Source organism: Dendrobates tinctorius, unplaced genomic scaffold (assembly GCF_039654945.1).
Source record: "Dendrobates tinctorius isolate UK_male_01 unplaced genomic scaffold, ASM3965494v1 ptg000016l, whole genome shotgun sequence".
In the NCBI taxonomy this organism is placed as follows: domain Eukaryota; kingdom Metazoa; phylum Chordata; class Amphibia; order Anura; family Dendrobatidae; genus Dendrobates; species Dendrobates tinctorius.
Window position 1 is genome coordinate 86,678,493 of NW_027361684.1, and position 18,775 is coordinate 86,697,267.

At 43.8% G+C, this 18,775-nt stretch overlaps 1 protein-coding gene and 1 long non-coding RNA gene across 2 annotated transcripts in view; one reads left to right on the forward strand and one right to left on the reverse strand.

The window, feature by feature from the left end:
• Nucleotides 1–8,842, forward strand: part of LOC141080646 (uncharacterized) — a 30,550-nt gene extending 21,708 nt beyond the window's left edge. Inside the window, exons 2-3 of the long non-coding RNA XR_012228980.1 lie at nucleotides 3,330–3,443; nucleotides 8,636–8,842. This is a non-coding gene — a long non-coding RNA (uncharacterized lncRNA). The remainder of the gene's footprint in view (nucleotides 1–3,329; nucleotides 3,444–8,635) is intronic.
• Nucleotides 1–18,775, reverse strand: part of TSPAN7 (tetraspanin 7) — a 149,127-nt gene that overhangs the window by 1,298 nt on the left and 129,054 nt on the right. The window contains exon 7 of the mRNA XM_073566019.1: nucleotides 936–1,008. Within this exon, the coding sequence (XP_073422120.1) occupies nucleotides 940–1,008 (69 nt within the window). The 3' untranslated portion in view covers nucleotides 936–939. The remainder of the gene's footprint in view (nucleotides 1–935; nucleotides 1,009–18,775) is intronic.

The window sequence follows — 18,775 nt, forward strand, 5'->3', positions numbered from 1 at the left end:
GTCGGTTACGTGGCTTCCCACGTAACCCATTACTCAAATTACAAAAAAATTCTGGCAAATAATACCATAAAATCTCCCCTTGAGAAAGCTGTATGTATTGAATATGTGAAACGCACGTCAGGGTGGTTGCTCTCCTTGTTTTAGTGAGCACCCAAGCCTCTTTTCTCCTTGTGTGCGTAAGAAAGCTTCTATCATTAACATGTTCATCAAGTCTGAATGGATTTAAACTATATATTGGAAGAGTTTGACTTACTCCTCTGGCTATTGATTGGGATGTGTCTATTATATATGAGATACTGAGTTTACCATTACATTCTTATTGAGTAGATGATACCCAGTTATTTTAGACACCTCTTAAGACATATACTAGGGGAGCTATCTTTTTTTGCCCACTATTTACATTTTTATGGTTATATTTGAGCTTGAGGGTGTCACTTGTTTGTCTTTTGTATCTTTTTCAATGTTTAAAAAAAAAAAAAAAAAATCTTTGCTATTCAATAAGATTTACCAATTTTGAAACATGCATACTCCGCATTCTAAGAGTGACACTGTGCAGGGGACAAGTATAAAAGGACCTCACTTGTTATGGGGGAAATACCCCTTTTAGCCTGACAAAAAGAGTGCACAACTGGATAAATTAAAAGTAAATTACAAACGTGTACCGTATGTTTTCCCCATTTTTGGTGATAAAGCATTAATGTAGAAAATTATATTAACCCAATTTTCTAATTTACAGATTAAACAAAAAAGCATAAACATGCATGAGCAATACATGCAAGGGCCTCGCATGCACCAATAAGGCAGACACACCATCGCCGACGGAGCAGATTAGTTTTAAATCACAGCAATTTAAAATCAAATACAATTCAGCGCTTGTAAGTGATGTAGGGTGCTGGAGCCTCATGCTAGACAGAAAGAAAAAGGTGCAAATTTACCATGTTACACCATCTCGTATTGATTTGCAGTGATGAACCGGGAAAGACAGCACGCCAACAGCATTCCGATCAGCTGCACGACAAAGAAGCAGAATCCGTACATTAGGCGGCAATCATGAACCATTTTACCTTAATAAATAACATCTAGCTTTCAGTGCACAAATTATTGCTTTACAACAGTAATACATGTAAAACTGCTTATTAGTGGAAAACACCATAACATGTATTTCATCTAGCATCAGTGGCATACAATGTCATTGCTACATTTTCCAGCTTGTCAGATGGACATAGTTAAAGCCGTATTCTAAGGAATTTGAATGACGCATCGGTTGAGCATGTGTGCTGCCACTCCATTCATAGTTTGTGGGACTGCTGGAAGCTACTGAGCACAGTGACCAGCTCTCCACTAATTTAACATGGATGATAAATGATGATCGTTTTAGGCCAGGTTCTGAAGGGTGTATGAAAATTTGTTTTTATTTAGAAAAATGGACGATTTTCCTCCACATGCCATCTGTGTGATGGTATTTTACATTCACATGACATGTTTTTATACATCAAAACATAAAAATTACACCACCACTTACAATCTCTTACGTTAATTGTAATAAATCAGTAAAAAAAAAAAAAAAAAAAAAGCTATAAATGGATGATCCATATGGGCTCCGACGATTTCTTTTTGTTATCTTTTGACAGACAGTAAAGGCCCCTTTACATTTAGCGATGCACCAGCGATCCGACCACGATATGACCCGGTCAGGATCGCTGGTGCATCGCTAAATGGTCGCTAGTGAGCTGCCAAACAGGAAGATCTCACAGCGATGCAGCAGCAGTCATTACTTACCTTTCAGACGCGGCGATCCTGACGTCCTCCCGCCCGCGTCCACGCGTCGCTCGTCGTCGCCAGCAGGAAGCGCCCGACGAGAAATGGACCCGGCCGATCTCGCGCGATCAGCCACAGACAGCGGGGGGGAGCCGGTCGGAGGTAAGCATCACAGCGATATCGCTGGTGCGTCACAAAATCAGTGACGCTTTAGCGATATTGCTAGCGATATCGCTATGTGTAAAAACCCCTTTAGTCTGTTTGAAAACAGTCACCTCGACAACCCTATTTAATAGCATTAGTCCACGTGCTGTCCACATATCTGATTTTAACATGGACAGAACATGTACGTAAAATATGCTGAACCTGCCCTCAGACTTAGTAAACCTTTAAAAGGGGTTGTCTGGTCTAAAATGAAAAGTCTGCAGTCCCTCTGTGTGACAGACTTATGAATCCCACCTGGGGCACGCACTTTGTGCTATGAGGATTTGCTTGTTTCTGAGCTGGAAACAGCGGCAATGTATGCGCAAGGCCGGGATCAAACGTGCGAGAAACACAGCCAAGTCTCGCATGTTAATACCATGCACTGCCGCCGGCACTCTGGAGCGGAGAATGGGGCCACATAGCAATACATGCAGCAGCTGCACACTCCACTCCCAAGTGCCGGCAGAGCCGGGTATTAACATGCGGACTCGGCCATGTTTCTCGCACGTGTGATCCCGACCTTATACGTACTCTCGGCTAGAGCACAACTAGTGGGTTCGGCCTCGCTCCATACATTTGGGTTGAGCGATGCCGTGCCCACTAGATGGCTGTGACACTAGACGGGGCAGGACTTTGCTGTATGATGGAAGGCTGCGCCCACTAGACGGGTTTTGCCTGGGAATATGCATTCATCACCGCCGTTCCTGGTTCATTAACCGGCGAAATCTCGCAAAGCACAGTGAGTGTGCTGGGGGGATTCATACAGTGATATGTAAAAGTTTGTGCACCCCTGGTCAAAATTACTGTTATTGTGAACAGTTAAAGTTGAAATGATCTCTAAGGCCATGTGCACACGATGCATTTCTCCTGCGGATACGCAGCGGATTTTACCGCGCAGAAACGCTGCAGATCCGCAAAGGGATTTACAGTAGCATGTAAATCAAAAAAAAAAAAAAAACGCTGTGGTTTTTTTACGCGCGGTTTTTGTGCAGTACAAAAAATGCAGCATGTCACTTTTGTGCGGTTTTCCACCTGCTCCATTCTCCAAATCCGCAGGGGGAAAACCGCAGTGGAAAACCGCACAAAAACCGCAGGAAAACCACAATAAAAAGGAAGAAATCCGCAGGAAAAATGCAGGTCATTTGACCTGCGGATTTCTTCAAATCTGAGCGGAAAAATCCGCAGGAGGAAAATCACCGTGTACACTTAGCCTAAAGGGCCGAAAGTTAAAGATGACACATTTCATTTGTATTTTAGTCAGAAAATAATTTAAAAAAAAAAAAATACCTACAAAATATGAGAAAAAGTATGCAGCACTCACCATGGCGTGTCTGCACAAAGTCCTTTATTTTGTGTTGTTGTTACAGGACTTTCATCTTAGATGGCCAGGTGCAAAGGTATGCGGAGAGAGTGAAAAGGACGACGGCGGTTTCATGTTTCCACATGTCAACGGGTCCAGCACTTTCTGCAAACACGCCAGGGTGAGTGCCGCATACTTTCTCATATTATGTGAATGTAAATGCAGAGCACTGTTAAACCAAGCACTTAAGCTGAATAAGCTCTACTATCTGGCTCACCACCTCTAAGCAAAGGAGCTGAACAAAAAGTACACTGGTGCCGCTAGTCACATATCCTTGGGACTTCTAAATAATTATCTACAGTGAGGAAAATGAGTATTTGATACACTGCTGATTTTCCCACCCACAAAGAATGGAGAGATCTGTAATTTTTAGCGAAAGTACACTTCAACTGTGAGAGAAAGAAACTACAGAAACCTTTGTTTGCAATTACAGAGGTCAGACATTTCCTGTAGTTCTTGACCAAGTTTGCACACACACTGCAGCAGAGTTTGGCCCACTCCTCCATACAGATCAGACAGTGGGCAACATAGATGTTTCAGCTCCCTCCAAAGATTTTCTATTGGGTTCAGGTCTGGAGACTGGCCAGGCCACTCCAGAACTTTGAAATGCTTCTTAAGGCCCCGTCTCACTAAGCGGCTTACCAGCGATCCCGACACCGATATCAAGGTGTCAGGATCGCTAGTAAGTCGCTATGTGATCGCTGGTGAGCTGTCACACAGACAGCTTCACCAGCGATCAGCACAGCGATGCAGAGCGCGCGGCATCGCTTGCCATCCTGTAAAAAATAGAATCAAAATAAAAAATATTGTTATTCTCACCATCCGATGTCCCGCGCAGTCTTCCGGCCTCTCTCCACGCTCCGGTCCCAGTGATCCTTTGCACGAATGACCGCAAGATGTCACGGTCTCGCGGGATAACAAAGTCTCGCGGTCATTCATGCAAAGGATCACTGGGACCGGAGCGTGGAGAGAGGCAGGACGGCTGAACAGGACGTCGGAAGGTGAGAATAACTATATTTTTTATTTTTTTTATTATTTTTTACACCTGATCGCTGGTCTCCCGCTGTCACACACAGCGATGCGTGCTGGCCAGCGGGAGACCAGCGACCAAAGAAATATCCAGAGATTTCTTGCAGCGATCAGCGATACCGGCAGGGGGGCCGCTCGCTGATCGCTGTCACACACAGCAATCTCGCTGGTGAGATCGCTGTTATGTCACAGAAGTTGTGACTCAGCAGCGATCTCGCTACCGAGATTGCTTAGTGAGACGGGGCCTTTACAAGCAACTCGTTAGTTGCCCTGGCTGTGTGCTTCAGCTCACTTATGCTGGAAGACCCACCACAGCCCATCTTCAATGCTCTTACTGAGGGATGGAAGTTATTGGCCCAAATCTCACAATACATGACTTCTCCCATGCCTCCTCTGGATCATCCAGATGGTCATTGGCGAACTTCAAATGGGCTTGGACATGTGCTGGCATGAACAGGAGGAACTTGAATGCCCTGCATGATTTTAATCCATGACAACATAGTGTGTTACTAACGGTAATGTTTAAGACTGGGGTCCCAGCTCTTTTTAGGTCGTTGACCAGGTCCTCCCGTGTAGTTCTGAGCAGATTTCTGACCTTTCTCAGAATCATCCTTACCCCACAAGGCGAGATCTTGCATGGAGCCTCAGACCGAGGAAGATTGACCGTCATTGTGTTTAATCCATTTTCTAATAACACCAAGCTGCTTGCCTATTGTCCTGTAGTCCATCCCAGCCTTGTGCAGAGCTACAATTTTGTCCCTAGTGTCCTTAGACAGCTCTTTGGTCTTCTTGAAGAAAACCTGTTGAAGAAAACCTGTTGGAGTCTGCAAAAGACCTGAGACTGGGACGGAGATTTGTCTTCTAACAAGACAATGATCCCAAACATAAAGCTAAATCTACAATGGAATGGTTCACAAATAAACGTATCCAGGTGTTAGAATGGCCAAGTCAAAGTCCAGACCTGAATCCAATCGAGAATCTGTGGAAAGAGCTGAAAACAGCTGTTCACAAACAGATAGCGACATCAAAACTGATAGCGACATACCCCAAGCGACTTGCAGCTGTAAGCGCAGCAAAAGGTGGCGCAACAAAATAGTAAGTTAAAGGGGCCGAATAATATTGCACGCCGCACTTTTCAGTTTTTGAATTTCCACAAAAATTTTAAATAACCAATAAATATCGTTCAACTTCACAATTGTGTCCCACTTGTTATTGATTGTTCACCAAAAATTTACATTTGGTATCTTTATGTTGGAAGCATGATATGTGGGAAAAGGTTGAAAAGTTCCAGGGGGCCCGAATACTTTTGCAAGGCACTGACTGTATGTATAGAGATATATATATATATATATATATATATATATATATATATATATATATATATACAGTGCCTACAAGTAGTATTCAACCCCCTGCAGATTTAGCAGGTTTACACATTCGGAATTAACTTGGAATTGTGACATTTGGACTGTAGATCAGCCTGGAAGTGTGAAATGCACTGCAGCAAAAAAGAATGTTATTTCTTTGTTTAATTTTTTTTTAAATTGTGAAAAGTTTATTCAGAGAGTCATTTATTATTCAACCCCTCAAACCACCAGAATTCTGTTTGGTTCCCCTAAAGTATTAAGAAGTATTTCAGGCACAAAGAACAATGAGCTTCACATGTTTGGATTAATTATCTCTTTTTCCAGCCTTTTCTGACTATTTAAGACCCTCCCCAAACTTGTGAACAGCACTCATACATGGTCAACATGGGAAAGACAAAGGAGCATTCCAAGGCCATCAGAGACAAGATCGTGGAGGGTCACAAGGCTGGCAAGGGGTACAAAACCCTTTCCAAGGAGTTGGGCCTACCTGTCTCCACTGTTGGGAGCATCATCCGGAAGTGAAAGGCTTATGGAACTACTGTTAGCCTTCCACGGCCTGGACAGCCTTTGAAAGTTTCCTCCCGTGCCGAGGCCAGGCTTGTCCGAAGAGTCAAGGCTAACCCAAGGACAACAAGGAAGGAGCTCCAGGAAGATCTCATGGCAGTGGGGACATTGGTTTCAGTCAATACCATAAGTAACGTACTCCACCACAATGGTCTCCGTTCCAGACGAGCCCGTAATGTACCTTTACTTTCAAAGCGTCATGTCAAGGCTCATCTACAGTTTGCTCATGATCACTTGGAGGACTCTGAGACAGACTGGTTCAAGGTTCTCTGGTCTGATGAGACCAAGATCGAGATCTTTTGTGCCAACCACACACGTGACGTTTGGAGACTGGATGGCACTGCATACGACCCCAAGAATACCTTCCCTACAGTCAAGCATGGTGGTGGCAGCATAATGCTGTGGGGCTGTTTCTCAGCCAAGGGGCCTGGCCATCTGGTCCGCATCCATGGGAAGATGGATAGCACGGCCTACCTGGAGATTTTGGCCAAGAACCTCCGCTCCTCCATCAAGGATCTTAAGATGGGTCGTCATTTCATCTTCCAACAAGACAACGACCCAAAGCACACAGCCAAGAAAACCAAGGCCTGGTTCAAGAGGGAAAAAATCAAGGTGTTGCAGTGGCCTAGTCAGTCTCCTGACCTTAACCCAATTGAAAACTTGTGGAAGGAGCTCAAGATTAAAGTCCACATGAGACACCCAAAGAACCTAGATAACTTGGAGAAGATCTGCATGGAGGAGTGGGCCAAGATAACTCCAGAGACCTGTGCCGGCCTGATCAGGTCTTATAAAAGACGATTATTAGCTGTAATTGCAAACAAGGGTTATTCCACAAAATATTAAACCTAGGGGTTGAATAATAATTGACCCACACTTGTATGTTTAAAATTTATTAAAATTTAACTGAGCAACATAACTTTTTGGTTTGTAAGATTTATGCATCTGTTAATAAATCCTGCTCTTGTGTGAAGTTTGAAGGCTCTAACTTATTTGCATCTTATCAAACCTGCTAAATCTGCAGGGGGTTGAATACTACTTGTAGGCACTGTATATATATATATATTTATTTGTATACATGCTGCAGCGTTATAAAGTGCCACTTTATTTGTTGGTTATGAAATGCGAGTCTAGCGCCCAACCAGTGCTGGAGTCCCTGTCTCCGATTTTGGAGAAATAGAACATCAAGTGGAAGTCAGAGAGAAGCAGCAACAGCCATGACTTCCTCTTGATGTTAGATTTGTCCGAAGGTGAGGACAGTGACACCAGCGCTTATTGGGCGCCAGGCTCATGTGTCAAAATAATCCCGGAAACGCAAGTGCCGACACCGCTGGAACAGCGCTGGCATGGGTGGCGAGTATAACCATTTTTATTTTATCGGGTTCAAGCTGCAGATCTTGAGATGGAAATAATACAATAAATGTAACTATTTCTTCAACCAATGTAATTTACAAGAAAAAAAAAACCAAAATACTTCAAAGTACCACTACAAAAAGGGATATAAAAACCGCATTATATCTTTACTTGATACCTCATATTAGCATGAATACACTCTGAAAGATTAAAGGTGCCAATTCATTAGTTTCTTGATCGAAAACTACTGGAAATTACGTACAATTCTTGTGTAACTCGACTTTGGGTTGTTTTTTTTGCCAACTTGGGCGGGAGGGACATGACTTAGCACAACTTGAATATGTCAATTTAATTGAATCATAATTTACATCACAAAAGTGACCTAAATGACAATAGAAATATATTCCAGTCAAAGACTGGAGTACAATTCTGATGCTGGCGTACACCAGCTGAAAGCTTAATGAATTTTCAAAAAAGGTGCCTCTAGAATAATGTGTAATAATAACAATATGACAGTCTTGACAAATCAGCAGTAATGTTTTTTTCCCCACAAACAAATTTCATGGTAGTGTGATCAGTGCAGGCTCTAACCCTTAAAAAGCTCAGATCGTCATATTTTTTTCACGATCTTTTATGTATACTGCTCACATGTATTTTGTGCATAGAAGGAGATTTAGTTCTCCGACTGCGGTATATAATCAGTATGACCGAGAAAAGAAATTCAAAGCAAATCTTTAATCTGTTACACCAGATGGAACTAATTTCCCCTGGTCGGAACTAATCGATTTTTATTACATGCACAGAACATTAATCCTTAAGGATTGACTTTTCAGGTTGCATCAAACAAGTATTGTGCATGGCCACTTAAAGAGAGATCAGGAGGTTTTGAAGAATTTTCCTGACATTTTGTAATTGCATCCTACTTTATCAATGTTGAAAACTGATCGGAACTCTTCTTAGGACATACTATGCTTATAATCGTGTGGACCCTTTTATTCTACAGATTAATACATGAGGGAAACTTGAGAAACCCCAACAGAGAAGCCATAAAAACATCTGCGGGTAGCCTCTAGGAGGGGGTTCGTGAAACATCTGGCATTACTACAATTGGACATCATTACATATTCTGAACCTTTATGTATGGATAAGATTTCAAGATGTAAATCATTTCAAAGAAATTCAATTTTCACAGATCACGTCCAGACCAAATAACGAGCGGCTTTTTTTCAGCTCCGAGAATAGAAAAAAAAGAAGCAAAAGGAAATATCAGTATAGATAAATTCCTAAATGCTTTTAATCACAATTGTTTTATCTATGAAGGTAATCGTAGAATTAAAATTACTTTCTTTACGCTGACAGAAACTTGTCGTACAATATTAATAGCACAGTTGACTGTGACTGCTGTCGGAAGCTCCACTTTGACCTGAAGATACCCATTTATTGTTATTCATAAAAGACATACAGTGGGAGAATGCAGAAAAGGATTTCCAGTTTGTCAAGGAGCGCTTCCGGCTGATTCATTAATTACTCCGAATATTTCAAGGAATATCCAGAAAAAGAAGGAGGGGGCAGATCTAAGTATAGAGTTTTAATTATGTCAAATAGAAATAAAAAAATTCTTCTCACCTTTTTGGTGTCTTGTTGCTCAGTGTATAACCCTGTGTTTGGGTACTGGAGTAATTGTCTGGATCTGCTGGCCTGCAGCTCAAAACAGGTGGAACGAACTACCTTGTAGGAGATTCGTCAGAGAATGCAGCAAAGGATTTCCAGTTTGTCAAGGAGCGCTTCTGGATGATTCATTAATTACTCCGAATATTTCAAGGAATATCCAGTTTATTATCAGACATAAAAACTTGTGTAATTAAAGAATCATCCGGAAGCGCTCCTTGACAAACTGATTTGCTGATTTTGTAAGTTGGCTCAATGACAAAGACATGAACAGTCTATAATTTTAAGGGGAGGTTAATTTTAACATTGAGAGAGAGAATATCAAAAATAAAAATCAAGAAAATCACATTGTATAATTTATATAAAATTATTTGCATTTTGCAGTGAGAAATAAGTATTTGATCCCTCTTGCAAACAAGACTTAATCCTTGGTGGCAAAATTTTTGTTGGCAAGCACAGCAGTCAGACGATTTTGTAGTTGATGATGAAGTTTGCCCACGTCATAATTAATTTTGGTCCACTCCTCTTTGCTGATCTCTAAATCATTAAGATGTTGTCACTTGGCAACTCGGAGCTTCAACTCCCTCCATAACTTTTCTATGGGATTAAGGCCTGGAGACTGGCTAGGCCACCCCATGACCTTAATGTGCTTCTTTTTGAACCACTCCTTTATTGCCTTGGCTGTATGTTTTGGGTCATTGTCTTGCTGGAAGACCCAGCCACGACCCATTTTTAATGTCCTGGCGGAGGGAAGAGGTTGTCACTCAGCATTTTATGGTACATAGCTCCATCCATTCTCCCATTGATGCAGTGAAGTAGTCCTGTGCTCTAAGCAGAGAAACACCCTCAAAACAAAGTTTGCACCTCCATGCTTGACAGTGGGAATGGTGTTTCTCAAACATTATTTTTATCTTTTACTTTTCTGTTGCTGGTTATAGGTATGTGCTCAAGGATCACAGCTTTAGTTATAAGGACACACAAAATAAAGAAAAAGTTCTGAGAACTATATTTCCTTTGGTAAATGTAATATTGCAGGAATATCTTACGGTATGTACTTTAACTCATCTCTGAATAGGACGAGTGTCATAATAGTATGGTCATAAAAAATAATGCAAAAAGTGCAGTAGTGTCTCATAACAACTAGAAATGAGATAAAGATTAGCAGGATCCTGGTCCGGCAATCCACAGTACTACATGGCTGCCAGACACCGGACCTGCAAACGTCTTGAAACGACACTCGAATACTGCATTTTGAGTGCCTCTGACGCTTACAAGACCTTTATGTCATCGTCGTTGAGGATTAATGACTAGGCTGCACATATGCCATGATGTCGCAGGGACCAGAGGCACCCTTAATGCTGGCAATCAAATGCATGCAAATTAAGTTCAGAGGACCCTTGTTTAGCTGCCATAGCCACTATGCTAGAATGGTCTACTACCCCACGGTATGTTTTTTGGGTGCCGTATAGGCACAGGCAGCGACTTAAAATAAAAAACTCTTAGGGTACCGTTACACCTAGCGATGCACCAGCGATCCCGACCAGCGATATGACGTGGTCAGGATCGCTGGTGCATCGCTAGGTGGTCGCTAGTGAGCTGCCACACAGGCAGATCTCACCAGTGACATCGCTGGGGTCGGGGGTCGCTACTTAGCTGTCAGACACGGCGATCCTGCGTCCTCCCGCCCGGCTCCACGCGTCGCTCGTCGGCGCCACAGGAAGCGCCGCAGGAAGTGACCGATGAGGAACGGTCCAGGAGCTTCTCGCGCGATCAGCGATAACCAGCGGGGGAGCCGGTCGGAGGTATCAAATGCAGCGATATCGCTAGCAATATCGCTGCAACGTCACAAAATCTGTGACTTTACAGCGATATTGCTAACGATATCGCAGTGTGTAACGGGGGCTTTAGTTAGGATTAGGAATAGGATTAGGTTAAGTTAGGATTAGGTTAAGTTAGGATGAGGGATACGGTAATAAAATAATTACATAAGAAAAAGACAAAATGTAATTTAAAAAAAATAAACTTTTTTTATTGTAATTTTATGTCCAACGGTCCACGGGTTACTCGACTCCAGATACTTGCCTTGTCACTGTAAATCCACCCTACTCCAATGAAATTGGCATAAAATGACTTTGGAGGTCAGTCAACTGATTGTAAATATAATGGCGCAGATTTTAACAACCTCTGAAACAATAGAAGCATTCTTTCTCTGTATACTTGCCTCACAGTCACTAATCCAGGCTTGCATGCATGTATGAGATTTTAATTGCCTATACTAAAAGTGCAAGGACTGTGAGCAAGGTGAATTAAGGAGGTAAAAGAGATTCATCAAGATTAAGTTCTTTCTTTGCAAGTCTCCCACAAAGATAAATGTAAGTAGAGTCCTCAGGCAGCGGTTTACTTGGCTCCGACTACTAAACTACTACTGGGTAGCCTCAACTAACCAGAGAATATATGAGCTGCAGTGCCAATTTAGTGCCATGTCCTTCTGACAAGTTATTCCTGCTTTATTGTAACATCACTGAATTTAAGATCACGCTAGCATCAGGGATGTCACTGTGCAAGTATAACTGTACGGGTGTTGCAGTGTTCTAGCTAGGGCTGTGGTCCCTTTATTAAGAAGATTTATAGGGTTCCTCACAGTTGGATGTCCAGAAAGTCAATGTCTATCCTGGCTAACTGTAATCTCTAGGATTAAAAGACCTCTTCGATTAGTAAACTGGACACACTATTTTCCAAATTATGATAAAAAAAAAGAACTTTTCTGCAAAGTGCATCCTTAATTCAACATCCGAGGAACATGTTAACAGACCGTATATTATTGTATTTTTTGGATTATAAGGTACTTTTTTCCTCTAAAAATGTGGAGGAAAAAGGGGGTATGTCTTTTAGTCCTGATGTAACAGCTCTGGCTGTGGTGTGGCGGAGCTACAGCGGCTGAGTAGCGGGTTACAAGAGGCAGTAGCCGGCAGCTGCGGCTAACTCCTGTGTCCGCTGCTAAAGAGAAATGAATACTCACGGCACTCCACATCCATGGGCATGGAAAAAAATTGAATATTCATTTTTTCTTTAATAGCAGGCACGCTGTTAGCCTCAGCAGCCGGCTTCCTGTTCTTTCGCGTATGCCCGCTACTTAATGGAATGAATACTCACTGCTCTCTACTCCCATAGGCGTGGAAAGCAGTGAATATTCATTCCCTTTAGTAACGGGTATACATGAACGGTTGGCAGCTCCAGGAAGCTGGAGGCTGTGGCCAACACTGTGCCAGCTATTAAAGATGAATATTCACTGCTCTCCATGCACATAGAACCGGCGTGGAGAGCAGCGAGTATTCTGGCAACTATCCTCTGCTTGTAAGCAGCGCATGACTTCACTGCCATGCGCTGCTTATAAGGTGAAATCAGCTGCTGGCATCAGAACAGGAAGCTGTGAGGGAGAGCAGGAAGGCAAGTATAATGGTTTATGATTTTTTTAAATGTTTTTTTGATGGGGGCCATGAATAAAGGATGGGGATGGGGGCCAATCATACCAGGATAATGATGGGGTCATGCATACCAGGATGGGGATGAGGGGGCCAGGCATACCAGGGTAAAGATAAGGGGGCCATTCCAACCAAGATAGGGATGAGGAGGACATGCCTACCAGGATGGGGGTGAGGGGGCCATGTATACCAGGATAGGGGATATTAGTACAGAATTGACCACATTTTTTGCTTCAATATTTTTTCTAATTTCCTCCTCCAAAACCTAGGTGCATCTTATGGTCTGGTGCGTCTTATAGTCAGAAAAATAAGGTAAATCAAGGATATAACAGGTTGAAGTTGCTGTTTCCAGATGTCTATATTGTGCCTGATAACGGGGAGTCGATTATTCAGATGACAGCTGCTCAATTCCAACAATGAGCTTTGGTAAGTGACCCGTGAATTTAAGCAAGTGGTGATCTAGACCTTAACAGTGTTGACACCATGATTTTACACATATCTGAGTACCGTGTGCTGAACTGCTGACATTACCACCTATATGTTGTTGGTGCCAAATTATTAGCACTGCATTCTCTTAACATACTGCGATCAAATGCAGAAGTGGCAAGTAATTGTGGCTTACCATCATGATACCCAAAATCCACTATAAGATAAATATCTACATTATAGCCACAAAAGGGAACCAAACCATTCTGTAAGAATTCATAATATTTCTTACTAGATTTCACTGCCTTCATCGTAATGTGGTGAAGAGCGAGGCCAAATGGCGACATGTGCTGCGCGACAGTAATTCTCACACAAGTCATGTGATCAAAAACATTTGCGCAACTTGCCACATGCACCTTATATTGACTTTATGGCAAAAGAGTCACATATGATTTGTGATCAGTGACAGAAAACTGAAGCACATTCGGAAATATTTGCAACCGTGTGGCGGCAGGTCGCTATAGTCACCATAGGAAATAATTACATGCAATTTAGTAATTTGACACCGTGATTTCTAGGTAGCGTGACAGATGTCATCATGTAGCCCCAGCTTGAATGTGGAACATGGATCTCCTCTGGCATCTGCAGTCTTGTAATGTGGATTTTTGTTGGAATATTGATAATTTCTATATCCATAAATACGGGTTTAATCAGCCGTTATTATTCATGGTAATTGCATATCATAATGTTATCTGATCACCATTACAAGGATTCAATATATAAACCTCAACCCCTTGTAACTGCATTGAAAGACTAGATTAAGGACAGAAATTGGCCGTAGAGTTGACTTGCAACCTGAGGGTTAATTGCTAGTTGAGATCCAGCTCTGTGAAATCTACCGGCCGCGAAGACCTGATCGACCATGGAAGTGAATGTCGGATTTCACTCATAAGTAACTGCCACAGTGCTCTATCGAAAGTCTTTTTTACAATTATGGAGAGGAACAAAGGTCATTTCCACTCTGGTTACAGATAATGTGGACACCACAGGTCACTCATTCTGTCCTCTGCCTGCCCAGGAATCAATGCTGCCTGCACAGATGAAGTACATTGTCTTCTTTTCTTCTATATTTTTTATTGGATTATTTTGGTTCTGTAGAGAGGCTCAGCACAAAACAAACTGTCGCCCCTGCACTGTGGCCGGTGTAGCCAGGTATATTATTAACCCTTTATTATCTAGGGTTTTTTTTTATATCATGTCTCAAGAGAAATACAAAAAAGGAGTCCAAAGGAGACCGTTCATGCTATCCCAACAGTATGGCTTAGGCTGGTTTCACACTAGCGTTTGATCGCGCAGCGCATCGTGTGCTATCGGGCGCACACTCAATGTTCCCCCATCTTTAACATGGTGATCGCAGGGTCTTGCGAATGTACGCGCTCATCAGCATTTAGCGTGCGCTACGCAATTTACAGGTGTGCGCCCAGACACGCCGAACGCTACATGTTGCATTTTTTGTTCCGCCTACATACTTAAAAAAAATCGCGCGCGTACGTGTGCGCTCGGTGTGCGCCCAAAAATAGCATTACAGTCTATGTGATCGCTGACGAGCGCTTGGCACCGCGCACGTCAGTGCCTTGTGCGCGCACGTGCTTTGAGTAAACAATGTCTAGACACTTGTCAAAAACTCCCCCTAAACAAGCAACATTGTTTGGGAGGAGTGTAGATAAAAGAAGGTGTCTTCAGGGTCAGACAATTACTCTGCAGACAGCCTTGCAGAGAGCAGACAAAAGCCCAGAAGAGCCTTCCAAGTGTGGATTCAAGCTTCAGGAGCCAAAACCACCATGGCTACTTACCGGTAGCCGGTTTTTCCGGAACCCATGACAGCACACCTGAGAGAGGGATCCGCCCCGCCAGGACAGGAACCTACTGAGACATAAGGGGCGGCATCTCTCCCCCGCTTCAGTTGGGTTACAGAGCATTGAGAGGACTTCCCGGTTAGTTACAGGTTTAATCCAACACCACATCACTCAAAAGCACCCTACTAACTGTGCACACCCATACGGTGAAAAAGGGGGGGGAATATACGGGTGCTGTCATGGGTTCCGGAAAAACCGGCTACCGGTAAGTAACCATGGTGGTTTTCCCTTCACCCATGACAGCACACCTGAGAGATTTTTTGAAACTTCAAAACACCTTAGGGAGGGACCACCGCTTGCAGCACCCTTCTACCAAAGGTTAGGTCAGCAGAGGAGGATAGATTTAATCTATAGTGCTTAAAGGTGGTGGAAGGTGAGGCCCAGGTAGCGGCCTTACAAATCTGTTCAATTGATCTCTCTGCCTATTCAGCCCAGGAGGTCGCCACGGCTCTGGTGGAATGAGCCTTGATGCCGTCAGGAATCGGGATGCCACTAGCTGAGTAGGCTACACTAATGGTCTCCCTAATCCATCTAGCAATAGTCCCTTTTGAAACCCCATAGCCTTTCCTGGCACCCTGAAAAGCTACGAATAGGGACTGGGACCTCCTCCACTGGCTAGTGACAGATATGTATTCTAATAGAGCTCTCTTAACATCCAAACTATGGAATTTTTCCTCCCCCAAATTTTTTGGATTCTCGCAGAAGGATGGGAGGACAATCTCCTGACCTCGATGGAAATCTGATGCTACCTTAGGCAGATAAGCGGGGTCTGTTCTTAACACCACCCTATCCTGAAAAACTTTTGTATAAGGTGGATTTACCGAGAGAGCCTGTAAGTCGCTTATTCTGCGGGCTGACGTAAGGGCCACTAAAATGATCGTCTTTAGGGTCAGAAACTTTAGGGGTAGCTGGTGTAATGGCTCATACGGTGCCTTTGTAAGGGCTTCTAGCACTAGGTTTAAATCCCAGGGGGCTATTCTGAGTATTGGGATAGGCCTAGCTCTATGGCAGGATTTAATGAATCTGGCTACCCATCTATTTGATGCCAATTTGCAGTTGTAGCGCTCCCCTAGTGCAGACACCTGAACTTTAAGCGTGTTCACCGCTAACCCCATCTGCAACCCCGATTGTAAGAACTCCAGGATGGCACTAATCGGGGGTTCTTATCCTAACAGCTTACCTAGGAACTGTAGAAACTTATTCCATGTTCTGCCGTAGATGTTAGTCCTCACTGGTTTCCTACTCTTTAGCAGGGTGGCCACCAACCCGGGGGGAGAACCCTCTATCCATTAAAAGAGACCTTTCAAATTCCACGCCGTCAGATGGAATCCTTTGATCTGAGCGTGGAATATTGGGCCTTGAGCTAGTAGGTCCGGGATTTCTGTCAGAACCCATGGATAGGAGAGGGACATTCTTTGTAGTAGAGAAAACCAGGGCCTTTTCGGCCAAAACGGGGCTATTAGAATCACCCTGGCTTGATCGTTTCTGATCTTCCTGACAACTGTTGGGATCAGAGCCACTGGGGGGAACTCATAAGCTAGCCTGTTGTGCTTGTTGACAAAGAGGTCTATTACTGGTTTCCCCCAAAGCTGCGTTATTTTTTGAAAAATGGACCGATTTAGCGCCCATTCTCCTTGCCTCAGGGTATTTTGACTCAGAAAATCTGCCTCTATGTTTTCTGCCCCTTTTATGTGTAAGGCTGTCAAGGAGTGTAGGTGTTCCTCTGCTCAGAATGTCGCTCGCCGCTTTCATTAGGGAGTGTGATCTTGTCCCTCCTTGGTGGTTTATGTATGCCCCTGTTGTCTTACATGATGCGTACATTGCGACCCTGGAGTAGTGGAATGAAGTGACTTAGGGCCTTGTTCACTGCCCACAGTTCTCTTAGGTTGGAAGATGCCTCCATTTCTTGAGGTGTCCAGGAGCCCTGGCCTATGAGGCCCCTTAGGTGTGCCCCCCACCCCGAGGAGCTTGCATCTGTTAAAATCACATCTGTCTTCTGTCTGTCCCACGGTATTCCTGAGGTCAGATTTGTACCGTCCAGCCACCAGTTGAGAGAGTCTCTGGTTTTTACGGAAAGCTTCTAAATGCACTCTTAGCGATCTTTGTGCTGATAATATCTCCCCCTGGAGTTGTTGGGTGTGAAACTGAGCCCACCTGACCGCCGGAATACAGGACGTTAGGGTACCTAGTAGGGACATTGCCCTTCTCAATGTCGTACATGGTTGGTTTCGGGCCGCCAAGGCCAGATTCTGTACCTTCTCTATTTTGGACTCTGGGAGCAGACACGCCTGCCTTTCTGAATCCAGTATAAATCCCAGGAAGGTCTGTTTTTTTAGGGGTTGTAATTTCGATTTTTTGAAATGGATTATCCACCCTAATTCTTGCAAGGTGTCGGTCACCCGGCTCAACTGTGCCGTGCAGTGGTCCTCTGAGCTGCCCACTATAAGGAAATCGTCCAAGTATGGTATTATGACCGTATCGTGAATCCGGAGAAAGGCTGTTACCTCCGCTATGACCTTGGTGAAAACTCTTGGGGCTATGGATAGGCCAAATGGAAGAGCTCTGAAATGGAAATGCCTCAGTACGCCTTGGATATAAAGCGCTACCCTCAAGTATTTTTGGTAATCTGGATGGATAGGGATGTGATAATATGCATCCTTTAAGTTGATTACGGCCATAAAACAATCTTGATGTAGTAGCTTCATGGCCGTAGCCACTGACTCCATCTTGAAGGTCTGGTTTCTTATCCATCGATTGAGCTGTCTGAGATTTATAATCGTCCTGAATGATTGATCCGATTTTTTTCATCAGAAAAAGGGGTGAATAGAACCCCCTTCCTTCCTGTGTGTGTGGGACCTCGTAAAGTAACCGCTTGTCTATCAGGCTCAGGATCTCCGCTTCTAAGGCCAACTGTTCTTTGGTCACCTTCCTGATGGGTGTAATGACAACCACAGGTTTTGGCTGGCGAATAAAGGGGATTCTCAGGCCTTCTCTTAAGATGCCCAGGATCCAGGTATTTGAGATCTTTTCCCAGGCCTGGAAAAAGAGTGTCAATCTCCCCCCCCCCCCCCCCACTAGAATACTGGCGTCATTGTGGCGATTTCTTTGAGGTGGAGGTGCTTCCACCAAACATAAATCACGACTCTTTTTTTCCTTTTATCCTTCTATCTTCTCCTGTCAGCGGGAGGACACCCCCTATTGAATCTTCCCCTCCAAAAGGGCTGTCTCCTCTGTTCCGTCGGGAACCTGGGGAAGCCTTTTTTCCTACCCCTTGCTTTCTCCAGGATATCGTCCAAGTTCTTGCCGAATAAGAACCGACCATCACAGGGGAGAGAGCACAATTTAGCTTTAGACTGTAGGTCACCCGGGCAGCCCTTAAGCCATAACACGCGTCTGGCAGCATTTGATAGTCCCGCTGCCCTAGCTGTCAACCTCAGAGTCCGCCGAGGTATCTGCCAAAAAAGCTGTTGCCCTGTGCAAGAGATACATATCTGCTAAAATTTTCTCTCTTGGGACCTTTTGATGCCAGCTTCTCTTCTAACTGCTGCAGCCAGATCATGAGGGAGCGTGCCGTGCAGGTGCCTGCTATCGCCGGCTTTAGTCCTCCAAATTTGAGTCCGCTTTTTGGCCAGCGGGTCTCTAAGAACCCCT